Source organism: Danio rerio, chromosome 22 (genome assembly GCF_049306965.1).
Source record: "Danio rerio strain Tuebingen ecotype United States chromosome 22, GRCz12tu, whole genome shotgun sequence".
NCBI lineage: Eukaryota > Metazoa > Chordata > Actinopteri > Cypriniformes > Danionidae > Danio > Danio rerio.
Genome location: NC_133197.1, coordinates 13,669,753 through 13,687,436, shown reverse-complemented (window position 1 = coordinate 13,687,436; position 17,684 = coordinate 13,669,753). Strand labels below are relative to the sequence as shown.

At 40.8% G+C, this 17,684-nt stretch overlaps 1 protein-coding gene and 1 long non-coding RNA gene across 2 annotated transcripts in view; one reads left to right on the top strand and one right to left on the bottom strand.

The window, feature by feature from the left end:
- Positions 1 to 17,092, top strand: part of LOC141380192 (uncharacterized) — a 30,126-nt gene extending 13,034 nt beyond the window's left edge. The window contains exon 3 of the long non-coding RNA XR_012397824.1: positions 13,990 to 17,092. This is a non-coding gene — a long non-coding RNA (uncharacterized lncRNA). The remainder of the gene's footprint in view (positions 1 to 13,989) is intronic.
- Positions 8,184 to 9,427, bottom strand: arl4ca (ADP-ribosylation factor-like 4Ca). The gene is given in 1 exon segment (NM_001017749.1): positions 8,184 to 9,427. A coding segment is annotated over 1 exon segment (579 nt). The 5' UTR covers positions 9,400 to 9,427; the 3' UTR covers positions 8,184 to 8,820.
- Positions 17,093 to 17,684: the final 592 nt, after the last annotated feature.

Sequence of the window (17,684 nt, the reverse complement as noted above, 5' to 3'; positions counted from 1 at the left end):
CTATAACGATTAGAAACGTGTAGAAACATTATTCTCTCGGTTAAACAGAAAATTGGGAAAAAATAAACAAGGGGTTTAATAATTCAGGGAGGCTAATAATTCTGACTTAAACTGTAAGTGCCATGTTTTAAGTCACCGTGTAAAGATAAATAATTTCAGCTTTTACACAAAGTGTCACTCAATGTGAGTTCCACAGATGTAGACCAATCAAAAGAACTTTTGAGGATTATTTATTTGATGTTAACATGGTGAAGGAGAGTTTATTAAACCATTCTTAAACACTGCGTCTCACATTTTTAGATGCTAATTCACATTCTGTATGAATGGCCTCTAAGAATTTCCATCCACCAATCAGAATCAAGCATTTGGCAGCTCACTGGAAAAAGTTTTTATTTTTTACTTTAAAAAAGTGAATAAACCCATTTCTTTTAAACGAATAGTTGACCTTACTTAAAAAAGCGATTAAACCTTGGAACTGTTTTTAACATGGAACTGTTAAGTTGATTTAACTTTTAGAATTATGAACATTTACTTAAAAAACTTGAAAAGCCATGGGTTTACTTTAAAGTAAACTAATTGCTTTAAAAGCAACAGGTTTACTCGCTTATTTTAAGTAAAGCCAACTAATATATATATATATATATATATATTTATTTATTTATTTATATATATATTTTTTTTTACAATGTATTATATGGATGTAAAACATAACAGTTGTGCCTTTTTATTTTATTATTGCACACTGTAAGCATATACCATTTATTGTTCAGAGAGTTTAGACCCAGAAACTTACAGTTCATCACTGTCAGGGTTGGTGATGGGAAATGGGGAAAAAGGAGCGAGGACTCAAATGCAGGGAAATGGGATTTTATTAAATAATAAAAATAAAATAAAATGCAAAATAAACTACCCCGAGGGGGAAAACATTAACAAAACAAATACATACAAACAGGACTGGGCAGGCTGACAAGGATGAGGACTGGAAAACCAACAGGACAAGACTTCATACAACGACAAAATGTGATGACGAACTGACACAGGACAGCAAAAGTGAGGGGTATATAAACTGTAGAAAATTAACACACAAACAGGTGAACACAATTAACTAATAATGGGTTAACAAGGAGGGTGGGACAAGACAATAGACGGGAGAGCGCATGACACAGAGACAATACAAGCCATGCGCTCACATAACACAACAAGAACATGCAGCCAATGAGAGAACTCATTAACCGCATGTTCATGACAACAAACACAACACTGAAGCACACGACAAAAGCACGTGACCACAATGTAAACACCGAGCCACGTGCTTTGACAAGAGACGCAAGACACGAGCACACGATAGATAAACACCTTACCGTGCGCTCACACTTAAGCAACGCACATACTTCATCTCAGCGCCAACCAAAACTGAAACCAACTAGACGGAGGCGCCGAGAATAAAGCAGCGCGCTGCTGACAGAACAAACACAAACACTAGTACAAGAGCGCGCGCGTCTGAGGGACGCAGAGCGTGCGCGGCCACATCAAGTGGCAGCGCGCACACTCTGCGTACACCCACGACGGCGCGCACGCGCACACAGAGAAAGAAACAGGACCAGACATGGAGTAGTGTCAGAGCTCTGCCACCAAAACAAGAATTTACAAGACCAAAGTGGCAGAACCCTGACACTAGCCCCCCCCAAAAGGGACGCCACCTGGCGTCCCTAAAGGGAACATCCAACAAGGTACAAGACAGACAAGAAACACTACAAGACAACATCAACAGACACAAGACAGGGAGGTGAACAGGCAAGACGACATAAAGGGGGGGAGGGAGGGAAGCCAAGCCAGACCCAAAACGACAAACAAGGGAGGGATGGGAGGGCAAGACAAGGGAGGATCAGTCCAGGGTGGGACCGGAGGAACTGTCCAGGGTGGGTCCAGCGGGTCGGGAGCCCTAGCAAGGAACCAGGGTGGAGCCGGAGGGTCCGTCCAGGGTGGAGGAAAGGAACACCAGGGAGGAGCAGGAGGGACGACCCAGGGAGGGTCTATGAGGGGAAACAAGACCAGAGGTCTGTGGGGGGCCGGCAGGGCAAGGAGCCGGGCTGGGGCCGGCAGGGCTAGACGTCTGGTTGGGGCCGGCAGGGCAAGGAGCAGGGCTGGGGCCGGCAGGGCAAGACGTCTGGTTGGGGCCGGCAGGGCAAGGAGCAGGGCTGGGGCCGGCAGGACTAGACGTCTGGTAGGTGCCGGCAGGGAAAGGAGCCGGGCTGGGGCCGGCAGGGAAAGACGTCTGGGTGGTGCCGGCAGGGCAAGGAGCCGGGCTGGGGCCGGCAGGGCAAGACGTCTGGTTGGGGCCGGCAGGGAAAGGAGCCGGGCTGGGGCCGGCAGGGCTAGACGTCTGGGTGGTGCCGGCAGGGAAAGACGTCTGGGTGGTGCCGGCAGGGAAAGACGTCTGGGTGGTGCCGGCAGGGCAAGGAGCCGGGCTGGGGCCGGCAGGGCAAGACGTCTGGTTGGGGCCGGCAGGGCAAGGAGCAGGGCTGGGGCCGGCAGGACTAGACGTCTGGTAGGTGCCGGCAGGGAAAGGAGCCGGGCTGGGGCCGGCAGGGAAAGACGTCTGGGTGGTGCCGGCAGGGCAAGGAGCCGGGCTGGGGCCGGCAGGGCAAGACGTCTGGTTGGGGCCGGCAGGGAAAGGAGCCGGGCTGGGGCCAGCAGGGCTAGACGTCTGGGTGGTGCCGGCAGGGAAAGACGTCTGGGTGGTGCCGGCAGGGAAAGACGTCTGGGTGGTGCCGGCAGGGCAAGGAGCCGGGCTGGGGCCGGCAGGGCAAGACGTCTGGTTGGGGCCGGCAGGGAAAGGAGCCGGGCTGGGGCCGGCAGGGCTAGACGTCTGGGTGGTGCCGGCAGGGCAAGGAGCCGGGCTGGGGCCGGCTGGGCAAGACGTCTGGGTGGTGCCGGCAGGGCAAGAAGCCGGACTGGGACCGGCACTGAGCGGCGCTCAGGGGCTGGAGCCGACACTGGAGGGCGCTCAGGGGCTGGAGCCGACACTGGAGGGCGCTCAGGGGCTGGAGCCGACACTGGAGGGCGCTCAGGGGCTGGAGCCGACACTGGAGGGCGCTCAGGGGCTGGAGCCGACACTGGAGGGCGCTCAGGGGCTGGAGCCGACACTGGAGGGCGCTCAGGGGCTGGAGCCGACACTGGAGGGCGCTCAGGGGCTGGAGCCGACACTGGAGGGCGCTCAGGGGCTGGAGCCGACACTGGAGGGCGCTCAGGGGCTGGAGCCGACACTGGAGGGCGCTCAGGGGCTGGAGCCGACACTGGAGGGCGCTCAGGGGCTGAAGCCGACACTGGAGGGCGCTCAGGGGCTGGAGCCGACACTGGAGGGCGCTCAGGGGCTGGAGCCGACACTGGAGGGCGCTCAGGGGCTGGAGCCGACACTGGAGGGCGCTCAGGGGCTGGAGCCGACACTGGAGGGCGCTCAGGGGCTGGAGCCGACACTGGAGGGCGCTCAGGGGCTGGAGCCGACACTGGAGGGCGCTCAGGGGCTGGAGCCGACACTGGAGGGCGCTCAGGGGCTGGAGCCGACACTGGAGGGCGCTCAGGGGCTGGAGCCGACACTGGAGGGCGCTCAGGGGCTGGAGCAACCCTCGCAGAAGAGGCCTTTCTCTTCCGCCTCCGCTTTTGGGTGCGGGTTAACCCTTGGGGGCTGGACATGGACCAGGAGATGGTGCTGGTGGTGGTGGTGAGAGGGGTCCATTCCCCCTCCAGGATCTCCCTCTCCATCCTCAGACAGGAATAGTCCACCACCTCCCAAAACGTCCATGTCCTGATATCACCCAGCTCCTCCCAATCGAATGGCTCATCCAATCCAGCCAGAAAGATGTGGATGAGGGTGGTCTCACTGAACCCAAGCCCCCGGACTGCCTCAAGAAGATCTTCGGCGTAGATGCCAAAGGGGCGATGGTTCTGCCTGTGAGACAGTCCTCTGGCTGGGGGTTGGTCGATGGGTCCTTCTTGCTGGGAGCAAGCTGGGCGCAGAAATAGTCCCATTTCCGCTGAGTCCTCTTTTTGGTCAGTTCGTACTGTCAGGGTTGGTGATGGGAAATGGGGAAAAAGGAGCGAGGACTCAAATGCAGGGAAATGGGATTTTATTAAATAATAAAAATAAAATAAAATGCAAAATAAACTACCCCGAGGGGGAAAACATTAACAAAACAAATACATACAAACAGGACTGGGCAGGCTGACAAGGATGAGGACTGGAAAACCAACAGGACAAGACTTCATACAACGACAAAATGTGATGACGAACTGACACAGGACAGCAAAAGTGAGGGGTATATAAACTGTAGAAAATTAACACACAAACAGGTGAACACAATTAACTAATAATGGGTTAACAAGGAGGGTGGGACAAGACAATAGACGGGAGAGCGCATGACACAGAGACAATACAAGCCATGCGCTCACATAACACAACAAGAACATGCAGCCAATGAGAGAACTCATTAACCGCATGTTCATGACAACAAACACAACACTGAAGCACACGACAAAAGCACGTGACCACAATGTAAACACCGAGCCACGTGCTTTGACAAGAGACGCAAGACACGAGCACACGATAGATAAACACCTTACCGTGCGCTCACACTTAAGCAACGCACATACTTCATCTCAGCGCCAACCAAAACTGAAACCAACTAGACGGAGGCGCCGAGAATAAAGCAGCGCGCTGCTGACAGAACAAACACAAACACTAGTACAAGAGCGCGCGCGTCTGAGGGACGCAGAGCGTGCGCGGCCACATCAAGTGGCAGCGCGCACACTCTGCGTACACCCACGACGGCGCGCACGCGCACACAGAGAAAGAAACAGGACCAGACATGGAGTAGTGTCAGAGCTCTGCCACCAAAACAAGAATTTACAAGACCAAAGTGGCAGAACCCTGACAATCACCTTACAATTATAAGGTTCTATCTGACATTTTTGTCAAAATTGAGTTATTGACATATTCTTATTAAACAACAACTTATTTACATAATGGGATGTTGTTTATAGGTTGTTTACATTAAGAATTTTCATTAAAATAATTGTAACACACATAGTGTTTGTTATGCAAAAACTTTAAAGCTCAATATCTCAAAATCATTCAGAACGCAGATAGAACCTTATAATTCCAAGGTGATGGGTTGATTTAACAAGCGGATTGGTTCAATGGGTTGATGGGTGATTAATATGTCTGAACTGAAGTGCATTGAAACCAATACGAGAGGAAGCCGGTCAAATATAGCAGATCTTGGCTATGTTGGTTTATGGGTCAATGACAAATGAGGACATCTGGGTTTTAAAAGGGGAATTCATTTAAGGCTAACATGATGATTTAGCTTGAGAAATGTTAAAAAAAAACATTTTTGTACAGGACTTGAGGTGTAGACTGTAGTCTCAAATATATTAACCATTAAATCATCTGTTAACATGATGCTAGTAAACTGCTGGGTTTGTGCATTTAATCAATGTTGTGCATTAAATCAATGTTGTCTATTTTAATACTTAAAATTTTAATATTTAAAAAAATCATGAGTAAAAAAGTTTATATATATATATATATATATATATATATATATATATATATATATATATATATATATATATATATATACATATACATACATATATAAACTTTTTTACTCATGATTTTTTTAAGTACAGTCAGCTAAATCACTTCAAAAGCAACGGGTTTACTCACTTTTTCAACTAATCACTTCACAGTTTGAAAAATGTTATTCACATTAAATTATTTCACATTTTATTTGTATTATACATAAAATAAATGTAACTTTTATGAGCATAGGGCTGAAATCTCGAATAATTACAACGGAAAAAGTTGTATAACTCATATTTTGATATTTCTTTTATCTAAACATTTTCAAAAAAATCTACAAACAAAACAGTGTAACTCAACAGATGTCGCATGCTTTAAATTTTTCTAAAACTTCAAAAAATTCATCCTAATTCTCGTCGAATCCAAACTATAACCTGAAAAAAGCACATAATATTATTACAACCCTACTATGTTTACATCTGTGTCCACCAGCAGGTGTTGTGTTTTGCGATTTATGCTGCCTGCTGTGGTTGATTCTAATTACACAATGGCTGAGTTCTCCTATTAATATCCATTTTCAATCTCGCTGAGCACTAAAAGGTCATTATCCGCGTCCCAAGAGTGCGGCACGTGTGGCTCTCGGCCGGCCTGAAGCCAAATCAGAGGGATTTACGTCGTCCCGCGCTGTGAAATCATGTAGATCTGACAGCTCGGGGAATTATGGCTGACGACTGTTGTACTTTAATTACAGAAAAACAGCAATAATGCTGAACGCAAACTTTCCTGAAGTGTTGCAAAACCAACAGAATGTGTACACGAGCTGTAAAAGTTTTCAGAATAATTTATTTGGAATATTTTTGGCATCATGTGCATAAACAGTCTTCATTTCACTACATGGTTTTATAATACAACAACCTTCGATTGTAGTATAAAGTAGCCTTTATGCAAAACAAACATATCCAGTTGAATCCAAATCTAAAAAAAAAGAAATAAAGAAATAAATGAGATCATAACAAACTGCACTGGGAGGAACTATATGGTTTAATGCATAATAAAATCTTTTATACTCATGTGTATAGGTACATGGGGCATTCAGTTTATTTATTTAGGGATTAATGATTTCGTATAGGGTTTCTTCAAAGCACAGGCTTGCAATTAGTAGCGATATTTATGGAGTTAATATCAAGCAGCAACATGGGTCCTGCCCATTTTTCTTCCCTATTATTTTTAAGCATTTAAAATGATTGGCTAGTTCTATGTTGTCTCGCTATTTAAGATCTTTTTGGTTCTATAAGTAAGCATAATGTTACGCACTTGTTTTTTTATTTATTTTTTTACTTTCTGTAACACTTTATAATAACTTTCAATAACAACTTAAATGCTTAAAGTGACGTTTCTATGAAAAAAAGTGCTTAAAGTGAGTAATTTCACACCAAATCTGAATGGAAAAATGCTTCAACTGTTACTATTTTGAAAAAGTTGAACCGATGAATTATACATATATTGTTTAATATAACATTTTTACTTATCAATATTTCAACATCTCACCTTTAATAGATGAGGTATTCTTCAAATATTTATAGTTATGAATAAATACGAATGCCTCAGGGAGGTTGAAATCTACATTAATTAATAATCTGTTGCTCATTCTAATATTAATGAAAGTTATTAAAAAGTGTCACGCAATCTTGCAGGCCAAGGCAAACTTTTCTTTTGCGGCAACATCGAGTCCACCAAAAAACAACTCTTTTTGTCTTTCTTAATCACCCTCATGGCATTACTAACATATAACACACACATTTTGAAAAGTTATCCATTTTATCCAGCCTGATCTCACGAGGAAACATAACTATTTTATATTTATTCGAGTTTAACTCTTACAAAAATGTATGATTTTTAAAAGGAGGTGCGTCACAAACCCCACCTCTAAACCCAATCATTATTGTGGGATGAGAAAATCATACTAAAAAGTACAAATGAGATCAAACAAATTCATACGAATTAGCCACCAAATCAAAAAGTTACGAATTGGTAAAAGATGGAGCTGGTTTAATCTGTGTCAATACAGTAAAAATCTGCTCATTTTGGACTCTATTGACTTTCATTGTATGTAGAAAAACTGGACACAAGGATGAGTAAATAATTACAGAAAATATATCCATATAAATCTCTTACCAAATCTGCAGTTACAAAACCCATAATGTCTTTCATGCACTGCAAAAATTTTCTTATTTAGGTTTTTTGTTTTCTTTCTAGTCCAAATATCTAAATGTTATTACATCAAGAAGCATTTTCTAGGCAAGGAAAACATATAGTCTTGTTTTCAGAAATAATATGCCAATATTAAGTGAGTTTTCCTTAAAACAAGCTAAATAATCTGCCAATGGGTTAAGCAAAATTATCTTATGTCAAAAGTAAAAACAAGATTATTTTGCTTACCCAAAGATTATTATGCTTGTTTTAAGGAAAAACTTGCTTAATTTTTGCCTATTATTTCTTAAAACAAGACGATATGTTTTGCTTGTCTAGAAAATTATTTTTGATTCAAGAATTTTTGGATATTTGGACTAAAACAAGACAAAAAAAATCAAAGTAATAATTTTTTTTTTTTTTTTTTGCAGTATGGCAACATTTAGTTCAACCATAAATAACACTATCATCTTTAAAATCAGCCGCATGTCATTCTAAACATGTAAACCACAGTGTCTTTGACTTTTGTGTTTGAACAATAAAAGTCAATAGGGTCCAAATGTTTATATTGTTCATAAAAATGAACAAACCCGAAAAAGAAAAAGAAAGCTTTTAAAGAGGGCAAGGGTAAGTAAATAAAGACAAAATTGTAATTTTTTGGTGAACAATCTTTTCAAATGTCTTAACAAGTTAGCAATTGCAAAACTCATCCTATCTTTAAGGGCAACACTGACTTCACCTCTCCAAAAAAACAACACTTATGTCATCCTCAATCAGTCTCACATCATGCGCAACAAACATACGCTCTTCGGCAGAATACAAATGCACACAAAATAAAGTCCATACATACATTTTTAGTCCATACTATAAAAGTCAATAGGGTCCAAATGTTAATTTTGGACGCCACTGACTTTTATTGTATGTCCAAAACCCATCTATTCCCATAAAGTCTTCATACAACATGAGGGTAAGTAAGTAAATGAGGACAGAATTGTTGTTTGTAAGTGAACGATCCCTTTCAATGTCTCTGCAATTGTCCAACCGTCTTATCGTTTCTTCTTCTGCTTGAGAGATTTCCTTCGTTTGACGATCATCTCGTACAGTTTGTCCATTCCTTCATGGAGACCCTCACCAATGATGGCGCAGGCCGGCTGGACGTGGTACGTGGTGGAGGGACTCAGTTCGTGGAGAGCCAGGTGCTTCTCGATCTCGGAGACCGTCAAGGATTTGGGGAGATCCTGCTTGTTGGCGATCACCAACAAAGGAGTTCCTTGGTTCTCCGCGAATTTGGTGACTTTATGCAGTTCTGTTTTGGCTTCCTCAAGCCGGTCAACATCCACCGAGTCCACCACATAAATAATACCATCTGTGCAGCGGCTGTAGGATTTCCAAAGTGGTCTTAACTTCTCCTGCCCGCCGACGTCCCAAAAGTGACAACTGATTCCTTTGGCCGTGCCATTGCTGAGTTTGATCTTCTCCGTGTTGAAGCCGATGGTTGGAACGGTGTTGACAAATTCATTAAACTTCAACCGATACAGTACTGTTGTTTTCCCAGCTGAATCCAAGCCAAGCATCACGATGTGCAAGGACTGGAATGCTGCAATATTGGAGAAACCGTTCCCCATTTTATGATGAATATATAACGATCGATAAATCACATTGCTTCTCCAAGCTCCGGGCTTTCAGGCTGCCGTTTCATTGGTTGTTTAGCTTCCAAACTAGGATGACTTTGAGATTCAGCAGGTTACGGCCGTGTAAAGCAATCCCGAAAACATCCACACGTCAGTGGTCCATAGTTATCCCATAAACGCATCCTCCATCAGCCCCAGCAGGTATGCATGGTCGGTCTGGGAAGGGCGTTGGGTTTTTCCGATGATATGTTGTGCTGCAGACCGCAGACCTTCGCTTATCTTCTTGGTGTGAAGCGTGCACAAATAGCCCGATCAGATTTCTTCCCCACGCAGCATAAATCCAAGGCAGTAAGGTCAGGGAGCGAGGCGTTTCCTCGGCTGTGATAAAAACAAGCCGATGGTGAGAGTAGATGGAGGTTTCCCCTCTGCGCTCTGCCTCACACTGAAGCACTGCTGCTGCTGCTGTGTGTGTGCGCGTGTATGTGTGTGAGCGTGTGTGTGCATGAGGAATACAAATCTGACTGAACTCCTCCCACACAGGGAAGCAGAGGCATGGAGATGCCAGTTCAGAAAGTCATAACACAACGCCACTAGCAGAGACACCAAATGTACAGCAGCAGACCCAGGGCAAAAAGTAATAATAATAATAATTGTACAAACTGCATGAAGAGGTATTAAAATTATATATATATATATATATATATATATATATATATATATATATATATATATATATATATAAATAAACTTACATATACATACATACAGTACATACATGCATACAGGCTCATAGCCAGCCTGGTGAAAGGGGTGGTTCTTTTTTCTCTTTTTGCTTTTTTCTCTTTTTGCAGTTATTCACTTCATTTTCTATTTAATTATGAGATTTAAATGCTGCATTTAATGACATTTTAAGCATTATTTTTAGCTGGATTAGCTTGTTGGATGGTCATCATAATCACACTTTTTGATGTAGCCTATTAAAATATTTCATAGATTTAAAGTAAAAAAAATACTTTTTTTTTTTTATTCAAATGCATCACATCTGTCATTTGATAAATATATCATTGGGAAAAAAGTTTTTTAATTAAAAATGGTAGCCTGATGTCATTTATTGTGCAAATAACAAACTGAGCAGCACATTTAAATTTCCTCAGATTTCCTCAACTTTCACAATTTGCCATATAAAATAAATAAATAATATAATAATAATAATTATTATACTGCTGCTACTACTACTACTAATAATAATAATGTTTGATGATTTTTCTAGCCTCTCTTGTAAAAAGTACATTTGAAACTTCAGATATAACAACAATATCCTAATTGGTATTATAATTTGGTCATTTTTTTTTTCTTTCAAGAACCAGGTCTAAGATTTAGAATAAATGGAGTTCTTTAAAGAATGTTTTCTCTATTTAACAACAATAAAGTAGGTCCGTAGTGAAAGATGACTTTATTTATGTCAGATTTGGCCTTTTATGGGTTATTTGTAATATTTATGATGGCATTAACAGTCAAAGTGGGACAAAAAAGCTCATGTATGGGACAAATTCTGGACCTTTGTCAGTGAGAGGATGAGTCTTCCGAACCCGTTTCTCTGGATTTACTGAGTTTGATACAAATGTGGATATTCATTTTATCCTATAAAAAGTCTTGACATTTTTTTAAATACTGTAATTTAGACCATTTTGCTAAAAGACTGATAATTGAATTTTATTTATTAAATATGATTTCTTAAAATTGAGCATAATTGTGTTGTTTAAAACAGAATATAAACATGTATAAAAACATGCCACCTTTATTTTTGTCATCAGTGATTTGAAGAATAATACAAAATTCAGTTTATAATTTCATACAAAATGAACAAAATAATAAATTATAGAAACTTTTGATTTTTCCCCCATCGCTGTATAGTTGATAAATATTTAAAATGTTCTTATATAGTAATTTTAAAAACTCAGTAGAAACATTTACATGTTTGTGTGCAGAATGCAGATTAGAGATAGAATTGTTGATTAAAACAAACCGTTAAGTCCAGTCTAGGATTTTATGTGTGTCTGCTGACACCTGGTGTAAAATAAATGTATTAACAGCCTCTTTGAAGTATGTTATATTTAATACATTTCAGCAGCGTTAATGTAGTATAATTGATAAAATTTATGGCTTCATTCTTTTATAAAAAAAAATCTATACATTTAATTTACTTTATACAGTATTTTGCAACCTTTTACGGTTTCTATTTTATGATCATTGATGTAGTTTTTTTCAATTTTAGATTTTATGTTATCACCAATACTACATTAGTGTTTATATAATTTCAGTATTATTAAGCATTATAGTATTGAGGTAATAATGATTATTACGCTTTACCATAAAGTTCTATTATTCACTCATTTTCCTTCGGTTTAGTCCCTCATTTATCAGGGGTCACCCACTACTGGTATGTTTTACGCAGCGGATGCCCTTCCCGCCGCAATCCACAGTACTGGGCAACACCCATTCACTATTGCATTGACAAATACATTCATACAACTACGGCCAATTTAGTTCATCCAATTCACCTATACCGCAAGCCACGCGAACACGGCGAGAACATACAGAAATGCCAACTGGCCCAGCTGGGCCTCGAACCAGCGACCTTCTTACTACAGTGGCAAGGCGACAGTGCTAAAGTTCTATTAGTTCATTTATTATGGTTCAGGATTTTTTGTTTTGTTACATTAATGTTACATGAATGCCCTGTGAGTTTACAAGAACAAATAATGAACATCTTTATTTCGATTAACTAAGATAAATATACAAATGTACTGTCCATAGCTCATTTAAGTAATTAAATGCATTAACGAACATTAACTAATGGAGCAATATTGTACAGTCTTACCTTAAGTATGTAGCTTTACATTCTGCGTGTGCGTGTGTGTGTGACATTACAGATAAAAAAAAATAAAAAAAAAGACAACTGACTCCAAAAAGAGTAATGTTAGATTTCTGCCACTAGATGTCAGGATTGCAGAAGTATACTGATCTCTCCCCAAACAAACGAACATAATTTTCTTCAAAATTCACGCATTATTTTAGTCATTAAAAAATCATTAAAAAGTAGTCATTAAAAAAAATCCAAATTACATTTTTTTTTAAATTTATTTATTTGTCACTAACCCATAAACCAACATTTTGAGTTTTATGAAATGGGTCACTTTCCTACGGGGTTGCAGCTGGATGGGCATCTGCTGTGCTGTGTAAAACATATGCTGGATAAGTTGGCGGTTCATTGCACTGTGGCAACCCCTGATAAATAAATAAAACTAAGCCGAAAGAAAATTAATGAAATGGGTCACTTTCACCGTATTGCATTTACTCTTGTTTCCCTTCATAATATTTGCTACTGTTGTTTTTTAAAATGACAGTTTAACAGAAGAATTATTGACATTTGTCTTTAAGTCAAAACAAGTTCACTCAGGTGACATTAAGTCGACTGGATCCAGTCAGTCTGAGGAGAATGCATGTGTGTGGAAGGATGTCAATATAAAAAGGATTTGATGAAAAAAAAGAAAGTCCTGTTCCTGCCATTCTGGCAGTCTCCGAGAGGAAGGAAAGGGTTCAGGAAGGAGTATGTGCGTCTTTCAGATGAACTCAAATGCTTTATTGTGACCAAACAATTCGATCCAGATCAAAGCCTGCTTCACATTTAAATGGGCCCAAAAAAGAGCAAGTTCAAAAAATGTGCTAACGTTATTGAACAAATATAGCTGGCAGATTTACCCAATCACTATTTACAATGAGTATTTTTGTACATTTAAAATGTACTACATTACTATTGTATATGCTAGCAGTTCAAAAAAAAGGTTCAACATAACACAGCTATGACCCCAAACACCTTATCGGTAAACCACATAGTCAATCTCCAGGACTGGGAGAACTTTTAGCTTGGCATAGATCATTGAATTGAATTAGACCATTAGCATCTCACTTTAAAAATGGCGAAAGAGTTACATGAATTTTTCCATTTAAAATTTGACTCCTTTGTAGTAGGCTAAATTCTGACATCATTCACCACAAATGAGCTTTGTATTGGTAAACATTTGACTAAATTACAAACTCTGTGGATGATCAATATTATGAACAACTTTCGCAGGATCACTTTCTCATGTCGAGATGTTCATAATATGTGCGTGTGCAGGCGCTCATAGGCGCACGCAAAGCTTGAAGGTAAACAAACAACGGCTTATCATAAGCATCTCATCGATGATTATTAACACAGTTGGCATTAAGAAGAACATATAAACGTGATCTGACTAACTTCTAGCTGCTAAATGTGTCTGGAAAAATATTCAAAGGTTTTTATTCTCACAAACCGCGCGGACGTAAATGCGTCTGACTGTTGTGATTGGCTAAAGCAGACGTCTCACGTCAGCACGTTCTAGACGTGCACGCGCTTATTACGGTAATCTTCCTTCTGCATTCACACAGCGCAGCATTCCGGCAAATTGCCGCTAATGTTACAACTTCTCTTTCTGGAAAATAGCCAGAACGAATTTACGGGTATTTTCAAAAAGGACCTGTTCACACATACAAGCTTTGCAGGCAATTTTCCGGAAAGGTCTGTATCTGTGAAAGGGGCTATAGTCCCTCCAGCGTGTCCTTGGTCTTCCCTGAGCTCTCCTCCCGGTGGGACATGCCTGGAACACCTCTCTAGGTAGGCGTCCAGGAGGCATCCGAAACAGATGCCTGAGCCACCTCAGCTGACTTCTCTCGATGTGGAGGAGCAGCAGCTCTACTTCGAGCTTCCTCACACTATCTATAAGGGTGCACCCTGCCACCCTGCGACGACAACGCCAATTGACTGTTTTAATCTGTTTTAAAAGTCCCTAATTTGTTTTAAAAGTCCCTAATGTGTTTTAAAAGTGTCCCTAATGACTTTTTTGCACCTTTTTTGTTTTAAAATTCTAGCCTTTCTCCTTCTGACATAAAGGTAATCAGTTTTATTTCACAGTATTTAAAATAAAGAATGATTGATGGATGAAAAAACAGGTATTTGAGACACTAAATTATACAAGTAGGTATCACTACAGGTGAGGCAGTGGCGCAGTAGGTAGTGCTGTTGCCTCACAGCAAAAATGTCGCTGGTTCGAACCTCGGCTCACTTGGTGTTTCTGTGTGGAGTTTGCATGTTCTCCCTGCCTTCGTGTGGGTTTGCTCCGGTTTCCCCCACAGTCCAAAGACATGCGGTATAGATGAATTAGGTAGGCTAAATTGTCCGTAGTGTATGAGTGTGTGTGTGTGAATGTGTGTGTGGCTGTTTCCCAAAGATGGGTTGCGGCTGGAAGGGCATCCGCTGCGTAAAAACTTGCTGGATAAGTTGGCGGTTAATTCTGCTGTGGCGACCCCGGATTAATAAAGGAACTAAGCCGACAAGAAAATGAATGAATGAAAGGTATCGCTACAACTCAGAGACCTCTAAGTGACTTATGCCAAAAGTAGGCTGGGTTTAGGCTGGAGTAGACATTACGGTGAAGTTGGGTTTAGGGTTGGGGTGAGTGTAGATGTTAATAAAACACAACAGCTTACTGTGAGGTTGGGTTTAGGGTTGGGGTAGCTGTAGGCATCCATAAAGCACAATATTGGACTCTGTGTCATGTACAAGACATTAAATAAATTAAAACTTCAGGTTTGTATGGTCCACCCACTTAGAACTTAAGTCCCATCCACTTGGAGCTGGCTGGGACCTCTGTTGTTAGCCTAAACTTACCATAAACTGTAAATGTATCCCTTAATTCTGAATGGCTGACTGAAATGTTGTTCCAGGATTAACATAGATGTGAATCCAGGAACATTTCCTACTTGGTTAAAAATCACCCTACTCTAATGGGTCATAGGCCCACATGGAATCTTTGCATGTAGAAAACCACAGATTTTTACAAAGATTCTGAACACAAATGGCTAAAGAAATGTGCACAGATTCTGTCTGATGCTAGTCATGGGTCAGTGTTGTGTCCATCAGAATCGTAGTTCATGAATAAAAGTAATAATTTCCTGACTCTAGAGCAGAGGTGTCAAACTTAGTTCCTAGAGGGCCGTAGCCCTGCACAGTTTAATTCCAACACTGCTTCAGCACACTTAACTGTAGGTTTCAAACAAACATGAAGAACTCGATTATTTTGATCAGGTGTTTTTAAATAGGGTTGGAACTGAACTATGCAGAGCTGCGGCCCTCCAGGAACTGAGTTTGACACCTGTGCTCTAGAACTGAGGTTCCCAATCCTGTTTCTGGAGCACTACCTTCCGGCAGAATTCAGCAACAACTTTGATCAAACACACCTGTCCTTAATTATCAAGTGCTCCTTCAGATCCTACTTGGTTTGTTTGATCAGGGTTGGATTCTGCAGGAAGGTAGATCTCCAGAAACACGACTGGGCATCCCTGGTTTAGACATTACTTTGCGAAGAGAATCAGTAGCTCAATGCACTTACAGAATTCATTTTTCATCCATCAATATATGTATTGATATGAATGTGCAATTTTAATACGCTTGCAGTATTAGGACAACAACAACCTCTGGTGGCTGTTAAATAGGTTTAATTATGTAGAAACTGTTATAAAAGTTGTTTGATACTTGAGGTGTGCTAATGTGTCTAAAACCGCATTTTATGTAGCAAAGCCATTGATACTAAACGTGTGGGATAGCAAAGTGTTTTAGCAAATTTTATTATCTATTCCCCACAGAAGGTATTGACTCAGACAGGAAGTGAAGTAATGGGGAAGTGTTTTAGAACAGAGGATGCTGAGACTCGCCTGAAGTTGCACCTTGTTCTAAATGAGCTCAAACAGTTCCATGCCCTTTAGTCCTTTTCCTGTCCGCTCCGACAGCTGCTTCGACATCCAGCAGTGGGGGAGAACAGGACAACAAACACACACTCTGTTTCTATTCCTGTCTTCGTCACACACACAAAATGAGCCAAAGTGGTCTCATCGCTCCAGATGTTAACTATTCAAAATCTCACCTTGAAAGTTAACATGAAAATCAATGTTATCCTATCTATCAGAATCAGAAAAAATGTACAGCCAGGTACAGCAAAAAAGTAGGCAAAAACACTTTACAGTACTGGAAATTGTACTTGGTTTTAGTTTCTATCAATCTATAACAATCTTGAAAATCCATAGCTTTTTTTTTCTTTGTACGAATTCACAAGAATTAAACACGAACGTGCTAATGTCATCCATACATGTTCATACAGTCTGCTTATGTTCGATTGACATTTTTATTTGGGTGGAGCCACTGTATTTTTTGTGTTTTATTTTTGTTTGTTTGTTTTAGTACAATCTAGTACAATCTGATCTATCTAGTCTAAAGAACAAGTTATACTTTTGCGTGGATTTTATGCATTAGGTCTGGTGTAGTCAGATAGTAGCACAGTGATTGGTCGATTGGGTAGTGGTGGCAAGTGTAGGTAGGGCTGAGAGTAGTGGGCAGGAGTGATGTTTAATATGTCTTAAGTCCTACAGTGGAACTCTTGATGGATACTTTGTGTGTTTATTTTATTATCAACATTGTAGAATGTTCACTTGTTCCTGACTTTTTCCTTTCTTGAATGAGTGCGAGTTTGAGCCATTTCAGTAGCAGCACCGCACGCATTTCTGGCATAACCCAAAACATCAGAAAATAAACTAATATTTAACAGGGGAATGGAAGGTGTGTACCGTTGGGTATAGCAAAGTATAAATTTGCCTTAACAAATCTGTCGTCTGTCCAAACTCGGTCCTGGAAGGCCAGTGTCCTGCAAAGCTCATTTCCAACCCCAATTAGACACACCTGGACTAGCTAATCAAGCTCTTATCAGGCTTTCCAAAAACATACTTGCATGTGTATTGAGGCAAGTTGGAACTAAAATCTGCAGAACACCGGTCCTCCAGGATCGAGTTTGGACACCCCTTATATAGTCTAACATATCTAGTCTAGCATATCTGTCTAGTCTAACATATCTTTCTATCTGTCCACCTCATCTATCATATCTATCCATCTTTTTTATCTAATCTTACATATCCATTCAAGCATACCTACCTAGTCCAGGGGTCAACAAATTCTGCTCTGGAGGACTGGAGTCCCTGCAAAAAATAATAATTCAAAAGTCAAAAGACAAGAATGGGTGTGAAAAGTATGTATATATATATATATATATATATATATATATATATATATATATATATATATATATATATATATATATATATATATATATATATATCTAATCCAGGGGATCCTAGGCTGCGTCTAAAACCGC